The sequence below is a fragment of the Mandrillus leucophaeus genome, unplaced genomic scaffold (genome assembly GCF_000951045.1).
Source record: "Mandrillus leucophaeus isolate KB7577 unplaced genomic scaffold, Mleu.le_1.0 Scaffold949, whole genome shotgun sequence".
In the NCBI taxonomy this organism is placed as follows: Eukaryota; Metazoa; Chordata; class Mammalia; order Primates; family Cercopithecidae; genus Mandrillus; species Mandrillus leucophaeus.
Genome location: NW_012110352.1, coordinates 818,778 through 830,882, shown reverse-complemented (window position 1 = coordinate 830,882; position 12,105 = coordinate 818,778). Strand labels below are relative to the sequence as shown.

The 12,105-nt window shown below is 36.1% G+C and overlaps 1 protein-coding gene across 2 annotated transcripts in view; it reads right to left on the bottom strand.

Annotated features, from left to right (window-relative positions):
* MORC4 (MORC family CW-type zinc finger 4) overlaps nucleotides 1-12,105 on the bottom strand; it is a 59,576-nt gene that overhangs the window by 37,377 nt on the left and 10,094 nt on the right. For both annotated transcript variants that reach the window (XM_011970451.1, XM_011970452.1), the window contains exons 4-7: nucleotides 9,855-9,987; nucleotides 9,405-9,533; nucleotides 6,593-6,712; nucleotides 5,099-5,199 (exon numbers count right to left, since the gene is read on the bottom strand). In XM_011970451.1, the coding sequence (XP_011825841.1) occupies nucleotides 5,099-5,199; nucleotides 6,593-6,712; nucleotides 9,405-9,533; nucleotides 9,855-9,987 (483 nt within the window). The remainder of the gene's footprint in view (nucleotides 1-5,098; nucleotides 5,200-6,592; nucleotides 6,713-9,404; nucleotides 9,534-9,854; nucleotides 9,988-12,105) is intronic.

Genomic DNA, 12,105 nt, shown 5'->3' with positions numbered 1-12,105 from the left:
CATTGACAAATGGGATCTAATTAAACTAAAGAGCTTCTGCACAGCAAAAGAAACTACCATCAGAGTGAACAGGCAACCTACAGAATGGGAGAAAATTTTGTAAGCTATCCATCTGACAAAGGGCTAATATCCAGAATCTACAAAGAACTTGAACAAATTTACAAGGAAAAAATCAACAACCCCGTCAAAAAATGGGCAAAGGATATGAACAGACACTTCGCAAAAGACATTTATGCAACCAACAGACATATGAAAAAAATGCTCATTATCACTGGTCATTAGAGATATGCAAATCAAAACCACAATGAGGTACCATCTCACACCAGTTAGAATGGCAATCATTAAAAAGTCAGGACATAACAGATGCTGGAGAGGTTGTGGAAAATAGGAACCCTTTGACACTGTTGGTGGGAGTGTAAATTAGTTCAACCATTGTGGAAGACAGTGTGACAATTCCTCAAGGATCTAGAACTAGAAATACCATTTAACCCAGCCATCCCATTACTGGGTATATACCCAAAAGATTATAAATCATGCTGCTATAGACACTTGCACACATTATGTTTATTGCGGCACTATTCACAATAGCAAAGACTTAGAACCAACTCAAATGTCCATCAATGATAGACTGGATTAAGAAAATGTGGCACATATACACCATGGAATACTAAGGAGCCATAAAAAAGGATGAGTTCATGTCCTTTGCAGGGACATGGATGAAGCTGGAAACCATCATTCTCAGCAAACTATAACAAGATCAGAAAACCAAACACCACATGTTCAGGTGGGAGTTGAACAAGAACACACGGACACAGGGAGGGGAACATCACAAACTGGGGCCTGTAGGGGGTGTGGGGTTAGGGCAGGGATAATATTAGGAGAAATACCTAATGTAGGTGATGGGTTGATGGGTGCAGCAAACCACCATGGCACATGTATACCTATGTAGCAAAACTGCACATTCTGCACATGTAACCCAGAATTTAAAGTATAATAATAATAAGAAAGATAAAGCATATGACTCACAGATCTCCACAGCCATCTCCAGCTGAAGCCAAAAAACAGATATAGGATTCCCCAGGAAAGACCTGCCCAGAGCCTCTTGTTGGATGACATGAATATACATGACATACATGGGAGACTCACAAGATTCTTAAGAGTGGCATACTAGCATGACAGCTAGCTTGAGGCTGGGCGCGGTAGCTCGCACCTGAAATCCCAGCACTTTGGGAGGCTGAGGCAGGAGTTCAAGACCAGACTGACCAACATGGAGAAACCCCGTCTCTACTAAAAATACAAAATTAACCGGGCGTGGTGGTGCATGCCTGTAATCCCGGCTACTCTGGAGGTTGAGGCAGGACAATCGCTTGAACCCAGTACGGGGAGGTTGCAGTGGAGTGCCACTGCACTCCAGCCTGGGCAACAAGAGAAAAACTCCATCTCAAAAACAAATAAACAAACAAAACAAAACAAAAAGCTAGCTTGAATTGAAAGGGATGGAGAGAAGCCTGTTGGACCCTTAAAATTCTACAGTCAGGAAACAGGCTGATGAAACTACTCAGCTGCAAACACATGCTACCCTTCAGGAAAAAGGAAAGTCAACTTTGAGGGTGGAATCATAAGCCCAGAGAGCAAAGCCTCAAGACTAGAGGATGAAGGCCTTGAAATTTAATGGAATGTGCATGGCTAGATTTTTGAAAATGCCTGGGACCTGTGACCCCTTTTTTCCTTTTAGTTTCTCCCCTATTTGAAAAAGAATATATATAATTAGTATCCTATGCTTGTCCCACCACTGTATTTTAACAGCAAAATACAAAAAAAGAAAATACATATCCTCAGATGTAGAGGAGTTTTGCCCGAAGATGTACCATACTCAGAGTATCGCCCTTATGTGATTTAGATAATGAGATTTGAGACTTTTTAGTTGATGACATTTACATGAAATTTTTGACCCTGCATTGATGCTATAATGGGTGGAGACTTTTGGAAACGTTGGGATGGGGTGAACATATTTTGCATATGAGATGTAAGTGGAATCTGAGAGAACAAAGGGAAGACTGTGATAAACATAATGTTTACACAGCAAGTGGAAATTTAGGTTACTCATCAAGTTGACCTTAAGACAGAAAGAATATCCTGAATTATCCAATGTAATCACAAGGGACCTTAGAAGTAGAAGAGTGCAGCAGAAGAGTCAGAATCAGAGAAGATGTGATGACAAAAGTAAGGTCATCAGAGTGATGCAATATGAGGACTCAACCTGTCACTGCTAGCTTTGAAGGTGAAGGAAGAAGGCCATGGGCAAGAAATGCTGGCAGCCTCTATAAGCTGGAAAAGACAGGAAACTGGATTCTTCCCTAGAGCCTCCAGAAAGGAATGCGGCCCTGCCAATACCTCGATTATAACCCAGTAAGATCTGTGTAGGACATCTAACCTACAGCACGCTACTACAGTAAATTAGTATTGTTATCAGCCACTAAGTTACGTGGTTATTTGTTATGACAGCAATAGAAGACAATTTCTGTGGTTTATAGACAGAAGTTGAGTATCACTATATTTCCCTCAAAGATATAAAATACCTCATGGCTCTCCTATGAATTCATTATGTGTAGCTTAGCATGTAATTTAGGAATGATGGTTCTAGAACAGGGGTCAGCAAACTGGAGCCAAATCCAGCCCACTGCCTGTTTTTGTAAACAAAATTATATTAGACATAGCCATGCCGATTCCTTTACTTATTGTCTATGGCTGCTTTCATACTACAGCAAAATTGAGTAGTTGTGACCCCTTCCAGCCCTTTTCAGAAAAAGTTTGCCAACTGCTCCTCTAGGGTATGGCTCTACTCTACCCATTTAACTTGATTTGCCTTCACTCTAGTTATATCCCGTTATCTCTCCTCCCCATATTCTTACCAATTCTGAGTTCCTGTCAGTACCTTAGCTCATGCTACAATTCCATCTTAGAATTCCCTTTCCTCTCTTCCATGTCTTGTAACATGTGAGGCACATCTCAAGTCATACTTTCTACCCAAAACCTTCCCCATCTCCTCTATCAAGGCATTTTCCCCATAACATGCTACTTAGGCTTTGATTGATCAAAGAGCTTTTTTATTGCTCACCAAATTACTTCATATATGTTACAATCTGTTTATACAAATGTCTGTAAGCTCCACAACTGTTAAAAGTGATATTACAGATGATTTATTTGTAGACATTCCAGCAGTATGATGGCTGGTATCTCTTTTATCATTTGCAGGTTTTGATATCTATAATACTCATAGGATGAGTTTGTTATAGCAGACAACCTTCTCTAATCCCTCTCTTAAATTCCTGTTTTTTTAATTTAAATACCTTTTCATTTTATATAAAATAAATTGAATAAAAAAGGGCAAAGGTGCCAGAATTGGCACAAGAGTTATGCAAATTTGTTATTCTCAAAAGACTATATGCAGAATAGTATACTAGTTCTCTGTTTTTAATAAAGTGTGTAGCAGATGTTATGCTAAGTCAGAAATCCTGTGTGTTCAACTGAATAAATCTACTGTCTACAGACTATCTCTATCTGATCCACTGCAATCACCTCATCATACCAAAACTAGACATCAAAAGCCAAAGGTCTAATGCCTATAAAATTTTAAAGGTAGATTTGGGGGGTTGGTGGCAAAGATGATATAGAAAGATGTTAAATAATTTTTAATATCTAACATTTGAATTTCACAAATCTTAATTATTTAGGTAGTCATCAGCAATTCACTATTCTTTTCATTCAACTGAAACATAAAAACTTGACTCGGATACTTTTGTCAAACTAATGTCATTCCTAAGCTTTCACTCTTAAGAGTCAAGTCCTGGCCAAAGATTTCCATTATGGGCCAGATTTATATTTAAATGACCATTTTACTTAGACTGAGGGCAGGTAGTTGTCATAACCACTGAGTAGCCCAAGTGACCATGAACCAATTACCCTGAAATTAATTTTGAGTTGCCATTCAAATAGTTATCTCTCTCAAACAATAAACCTAAAATTCTTGCGGTTCCAGACAAATTAAGATACAAGACTTGACTTCATTACAGTCTGGGCACAAAACAAAAGAGATTTCGGAGATTTCTTTTCTCCCACTCTAAGAAAAATATTTGCTACTGAGACTTCAGGGAAAATGACAGCAAATGTCCTCATGCCTTCTTTCTCCAGACTCCCAGAATACCCCTTATCCTTTTTTGCGCTTACAGATACTTCCCTCTGCTTAGAATGTCCTTCCTCTACTGTACACCTAGAAAACTTTTCCTTCAGGTTTAATCTCAAATATAATCTGCTTTGTGAAGCCTTCCCTAACTCCCTTAAGCATATTTAAAGTTCTCCCTGCTTTGCCCATATCCCCTATTAAACAATTATAAGTATTTAAGTTTCTTATTTGCATACATATTTGTTTATAGGTGTCGAAGAGTCTTATTTTTCATCCTTAGTACCTGGCACATAGAAGCTGTCTCATAATACTTAACGAATAAAACTCATTTCCCTCTTGACATTTTTAAAACAAACTATTCTAACCTGGCTTTAAAAACTCCTTTCTTTCTCTTCTAAAAATATCCCTACTGGTTCAGCCATAATGTCGAGTTCCTTTCAGAATCTTACCTGTTTGCTTGCCCTATTAAATCTAGATGCTTTAAAGAAAGCACGTCTTTCCTGCTGTTCCACCACTTTGCTCTAAATCTGTTCACTGGCTTCAAGAAAAATTTTTGGAACAAATTTCAATCTGCTTTTTTTTACCCAATGTATTCCACAACTTCAGATCCATTCATCTGTTTCCATTAAGATCAATTCCAAAGCTTTTCATTTCCCCAGAAATCTTTTACCAAATTACTCCTATGCTCTTTGCATAATTTCTAAAGGTAAGGTTTATCTCAACAAGACTCCATATATCATTCAGCAAACTTTAATTTAAAATGAAATCATTTTATCTCTAATCTTGGAAAACAAATTTGAAGTAATTATCAGTTAACTTATTTAGCAGGTTTTTAGAGATGGTTTTAGAGACTTTGGAGAATAGAATCACATCTGAACAAACTAACGGAAGCACCTCAGGTTGGGAGTGACTCACCGGTACTCCTTGGTATACTCAAAGTCTTGTTTGTTGTAGGCAGGTTTTAGGAAATTGCACTCAATGACTCCAATTACTCCTACACCTTCTCCACGAGTTGGCTTAGAAGAAAATATTAATTTCAACACTTACATTACTGTTGGCTGCCTGCAGGCATTTCCTTTTGATTCCAAACAATAATAGAAAGGTTACATAACGTTCATGAGCAAGAAAAGACCATCAAGATCTAGAGAAACACTTAGAATGTACATCAACAGACTGCAAGCATTAAACTGAACTAGAAATTCTGACAAATTCTAGGGCAGAGATTTTCAAAATATGATCCATAGATCACTAGGAGTCTTCTGCAATTAGTAGCCATCTCTACTTCACCCACACTACCTCAACTTTTATCTGCTTTATATTCCAGAACTACCATAAGACTGCATTTGAATAAAGAATTACCGTGCTAAAAAACCAAGGTTATATACTACTGTTCTAAGGAACTGAAACAAATATTCATCTGAAAACAATTTTAGGGGTGCTATGTGATCCTATATTAAAATAAACAATTTTCCCACATACATAGGCCACCAAACAACCACTAAAGAGAGTCACACAGCAATTATTAATTACAAGTTGATGCAAGAGTTTCATAGATTTAAATCATATTCTAATTCTTTAACGGAAGAAACCGAGTAAAGGTGTAATTAGACTGGCACACAAACATGAGTTGTCTAAAGGTGCTATAACAAGGAAAAACAAAATAGGCTGAAAATGAGTTATCCTGGGCTTTATATAACTGTCTTACTATGATGAAGCAGTTCATCATTTTTGTGCTTTAGCAATCTTATCTGTAAAACAGGAATAAAAGGGATACTTGTAGACATTGCTACTTTAAATAATCATTAAGACATTAAAGATGATGGTAAAATTTGTATAAAGTGGTTTAAAAAATATTTTCACATAATTCATCCCATTTAAATCTCTCAACCCTGTAAGCTGCGAGGTAGGCAAAGCAGGTATGTTTATTATTGTTGTTTCCACTTTATAGGTCAGGAAATTGATCCTCAGATAAATTAAACAATTTATCCAAGGTTACACAGCTTGTAAATGGAAAATTCAGGACCCAAATCCTGGTCTTCAACCACCATATTTTATATGCCTTTCACTACGCCTTATTGTCTTCCCAAGAAAATGGAAAGAGTTACCTAAAACACAAATAAGCTGAGACACATGGTAAACTTGCTGGTATTCTCATTCTGCCTCTTAGTAACAGCTACTTAGAAAATGTATTCAGTAAAGTTGTTGGGTTGATTAACATCTGAAGAATGAGAGGTAGAAAGAGTTTTTCAACACAAGACAGCTCACTGGTAACACAATTCCAGGATCAGAATTCAAAAAGCATCATAAGATGGGAGTAAAAGCCATTAATGAGCCTATCCCCTTTGCAAATTTTAAATTCTCTTCCCACTCTTTTCAGCCTCCTATGACAAAGAAATATTAACCACTCACCTTCACCTGGCACCCCACCTTCTCAAAGGATTTTATGAGTCGGTTGTTATGATACATCATTATTCCAAACTGGTTACTATTCTTGCAAGAAAACCCAAAGGTGATTCTCACCTGCTTATTCTGAGAAGAACATTGTTAAGGAGACAAACATACCAGGGACTTCAACGATAAATTTTGCACCATATTATAGAAAAAACATCAAATACCAAGGGACATAAATTGGTACAACCTTTTGAGAGGGCATTTAAACACCTGTTGCAATTGCTTTGAGAATATTCTTAATATTCGACCAAGTAATTATCTTTTAAAGAATTTATCCCACAGAAACAGTCAGGCAGGCCCACAAAGGTTTAGGAATTATAGAGATTTTTCAATTTGTTATAAAAGCAGAAAAACAGAAATAATTTAAATGTTCAACAATAAAGAAATGATTAAATAAATGTTGATACAGCTACATGCAGCTCTTTTAAAATTATGCCCTTGAAATATGTGAGAATATCAGGAAATGCTCAGATTATAAAAACATCACACACACACGCACACACACCACACACACACCACACACATGCATAGAAAGACTGTAAGAAAAGATACCTAAATACCATCAGTGATTATAAAATTGACAAATAATCACAAAACATTTTTTAGCCCTTGCTAGTTGCTCAATTTGCTGCTAGGGCTCATAGGTTCTGATAAGAGCTGTAAATGGGCCAATACGAAACTGTAAAATTACATCCAATAAAGTAAATCTTCTTACCATACCAAACACAATGAAAGCAAAAGCAAAGGTAAAGAACAATGAATAGTCCTGTAGTGATACATCTCATGGGAAGAAGTTAACAAGCTTGGATAAATGAAATGAAGACAACTGATTATTACAAGTAAAATATGAATAATGATGAGTTTTTAACAGGTCCTACTTAATTTAAGAACTGAGGTAAGTAAGTGAGAAAGATAAAGGGGAGACAGAGAAACTGAGATTTTTCATTAAAACAAATTCTAAGAAACCTTCATGTCTAAATGAGTCAAATGAAAATTTATTTTTGTCACTTATTCAAAAAATGATCTCCATGCCCCCTTTAAAAGACAAGCTACTTGCATCAAAACCCTATAACAAATGGGTCACATATGACACAAAGACATGACTCAAGTGGGTGCATAACACAGTAATGTTTGGCTCAGAATATATAATGTTCTGGACTCTAGCAGTTCACATAAAACCTCAAATAAGACCTATTCTAATGCAAAAACAAAACAAGACAAAACTCCTGCAAGCAAACAAACCAAAATCCTATGCCATAAAATTAACTTTGTAAAGATAAAGATTGTCAAATTTTTCTTTCTGTTGTGCACTTTTAAAATTCCAAATTATGGAGTGAGGGTACACTGGGGTAGGAGACTTGCCAAATTAGTGCAAGGAGACAGAACAAAGATGAAAGAAGTGGACTTTGACAATTGAGAAGTAAGTAAGTTAGTATCAATGATCTTGTTCCTCAGTGACCTTGGGGGAAATTTTATTAGGACTTTCATTTTACCCATGCCTAAAGTAAATCTGTTTAGTCCAAACTATAATATTGGAAGGTAATTTGGTTTAATGAGAAGGGAGTCTGAGAAGAGCTGAGGTAACATATAGAATGCATGCATAAAAGTTTCCCGGATAGAAACCCACAAAAGAAAAAAGCTAGAGACAGGTATGTATTATATCCTAAAACAGTAGTTGGAAAGCACTTCTTTAGACTGGCTCTGTTAAACCTATGGTACTAATATCCTAGTCTACATATGGTGAGATTATAATTAATTCACCTATAGAAGCAAACAATGCTAGCTCTGGCTTTATTAAATTGATTTGTTTAGTGCTTTAAGAAAACATTCCTAGTAGCCAAGATATGTGTTTCCAAAAAGGAGAAAAAAGAGACCAACGATTTCTCATTTTTGGTCAGGGAAGGACAAAGCATGCTACATAATGCCTTTGATAAAGCAAATAGAGTGTGAGCATGTTTCTCAGGCCAAGAGTTGTGCTTAGTTACTAGAAAATAAATTAAAAGGACAATTTTTCATAACCTTGCAAGTTTTCAGCCTTTCAAAAACATTTTCTGCCCCAAAAGCCATCAACGAAGTTGTACCTAATATCCACAGTTCATCTTAAGATTTTTTTCTAGTCTCTGAAATCCATTCTCGATGCAATGCGGGGGAGAGGTAGAAGTAAAAAGCAATGGCTCCTCTGAGTGGCTACCATTATGAGAAGTACCAGGAATTTATGTCAAACCTAAGAAGATTTATTTCACTCTAGAAAATCAACTTTCAATTTCCACTTTCCTAACTTCAATCAATGTAAGTCTGGACCTGTTACAATAAAAAATTGCAGTGTATCTACAAGATTAAGAAGTTCTAGTCAGTATTTTGCTTATTTCAGTAAATTTAATATATATCAAAATCCCAGTACAAACCAAATGATGTGTATTATTCCTTACAGTAGAGATTCTCAAACCTGGCTGCTCATTAGAATCAGCTGAGGATTTTAAAATAATAAATATTTCTTATTTTTTTAAAAAAAGGTTTCAGACGCTACTGAACCAGAATCTCCAGTCTCAAGATTCTATTATTTCAACAGTTTCCAGGTGATTTCTGATAAAAATGGTACATAGATTGGCATTTAAGAAAGACTTCCTCAGAGTACACTATAATAGAATGTGTACTATGACATATGTTTTTGAATTGGAAAGGGAAAGTTTTTGTTTTTCTGTGTCAACCTGAAAACTTAATCCTGAAATAAAAAGGTCAACTTCATGTAGTGGTATAGTTGTAAGGATACTGTGAAGGTAGGTTTATATGTATCATATTCTACATTGGCCAGGCTCTTGGCAATCATCTGGGTAGTCACCTTCTTTTGACGCAGAAAAATTTTCATCCGTGGCTTCATGTATAGAATACCACAAAATGCCTGTGGAATAGAATGGTGAAGGGAAAGTTATGTGATATTGCCAATTCTGCTGACATCCCCATAAAACACTGCTATCACCTGATTCTATGCTGGGCAAAGATTTGGCTCCATTTCTATACCTTCTTACACTATGTAAACTACCACACTAAAGTACTGTTGACTATATTATCTAAACTGTCTCAACTGAGACAATAAAAAGGAATACTAGCACATGGCTGGAGGGTTGTCATCTTTGAATAACTAAAAGAAGATCTTGTTCTATAAAATTTTCAGGTTATAGGAAATCTTACCTCTCATTGTTGAAAAACCATTCTTACTTACCCTTAAAGAATATTCTGTTTCTGGCAGCTCAGAGGTAATACCGCCAGTCATTTTTTCTTCTGTGTCAAAGTCTGATACCAGGATGTCATATTGATCTGTATCAAAGTCCAACTCAGATTTTCCATTTTTATTTCTGGGGAAAACAGACAAGTACCAATCTAACAAAAACTGGCTCCAAAGGACAAAAAAATGCACTAGGAACCCAAAAGGAAAAAAACAATATGAGCCAAAACTCAGGTATCTGTTTCTTTCCCTGACTACCAGTGCAAAGGAACTACAAACCACTTGGGTGGAGGATCATATGATACTTAAGGGTATTCCCATTCTAAACAAATCTACTTTTTCATAGAGGTGATGATGCCACATTCCTAAGAAAAAAAGAACGTGGAATGTCTATGATCTGATAAATCAAATGGATGTCAGCTATCTTCAAAGTGGGATCTTAAAATAGACACAAGCTTTCTAGGTATTGTTAGTAAGTCACTCAACATCATTTTCCCCAACTGAATGAACAGATGAATCAAAACCCACTTCTACCAACTTCAAACAAAAAAGATACTAACATCTCCCCAGATCTAATCCTATTTCTTAAAAGGAAAAAAGATTGTTATAAAAGCAGCATATATTTACTAGTACTCTAGGATACCATTTATAGAATTATCATTTAAACATAATGGTACTAACATTCCTTTCATAAGGAACTTTCTTCTTCCCATAATCTTTTTGGGCCACTTGGTTTTGATCCATTCCAAGACCCTGAGCTATATGACTAACCACTGCCAGGGAAAAAAGGTTAAGACCCATCTTAATCCTTGAAAAAAACTCAAATGACAGGTTTTAGAGAAAACATATATATCAGAACAGTAGTTCCCAAAATTTATTCTGTGCAACAGTAATCTCATAAGATACTCTTAAAAAGTACATAAAATAAAATACATAAAATACATAAAAGTTCTAAGATCAAATAAAATTGAGAAATAATTCTTAGCCCTCAGAGTCACCTTGAGCTCTAGTGATAACTCTGCTTCATACTTCAGGCTCTGTAAGCTCAGAGCTGCTGTGTTGGCTCCTTTTATAGGGCTGCACCAGAGCCATTATGGTCTGTCTGCATCATGTCCATGTCAATGTATGATAGCATATTATGGATTTTCTAGGATAATTCTGATTCTCACTACTCCACCCGACCCCAAGGCATATGCCCTGAGGAGATGCTCTGTCTTCCTTGTCCCTCACCTTCCCCATCTAAGGAAAAAAGGTCTGTAGAAACATTTTCGTTAGAGACAGGGTCTTGCTCTGTTGCCCAGGCTGGAGTGCAGTGGCATGATCATAGCTCACCATGGCCTCCAACTTCTGGGTTCAAGCAATTCTCCCATGTTGTTCTCCCAAAGGTCTGGGTTTAGAGGTGTGAGCCACCACCCAACCTAAAGAAACACTTTTTCAAAATTGATTGGGAAACACTGCATAGTGTATAGCTCTTTTACATATTTTCAACATACATTAGTATATTAAAGTACTCCAGGACTCTCAGAAGTCCTACAATAAAGCAACACAGTAAACCTTAAGTCAGCTTTTCCCAAATTTATTTGACCATGTAATCCTTTATTTATACAGGTTGAGTATCCCTTAACTGAAATGTTTGGGACCAGAAGTATTTTGGATCCTTTTGGATTTTGAAATATTTGCATTATACTTACTGGTTGAGCACTCCTAATCTAAAAATCCAAAATCCGAAATGTTCCAATGATCATTTCCTTTGAGTTGTCATGTCTGTGCTCAAAATGTTTTAGATTTTGCAGCATTTCAGATTTTAGATTTTTGGATTAGGGAAAGTCAACCTGTATAGCACCTAGTACCATATACATAACTGGGAAATGACATAAAAAGAAAAAGTTCTGTTTAAGATATGTAAATCACTGTAATACCTCAAAAAATTCTTTGTAATACCAACTATATTACTTGAGGTTTTCTCAGTAGGACACAGCGAGGATCTAAATTACCAATGTGTGAGTCACACTTCTTTTAATTGTTAAGTACAGTACTCCCTATATAAACCAGCATTGTTTTTATTTGTTTTACCCAGGTAAATGAGACAAAATACTTCACCTAAGGAGAAAAGGATGAAGAAATGTATCTGATAATCTTTTCTATTAGGCATATCAGTAATACCTCTATTTTATATTAAAGGTTTTTAGGGTTATTTTTTAGTGTTTAGGTGTTAATCCATTCTTTTTTCTTTTTTTTTTTTTTTTTT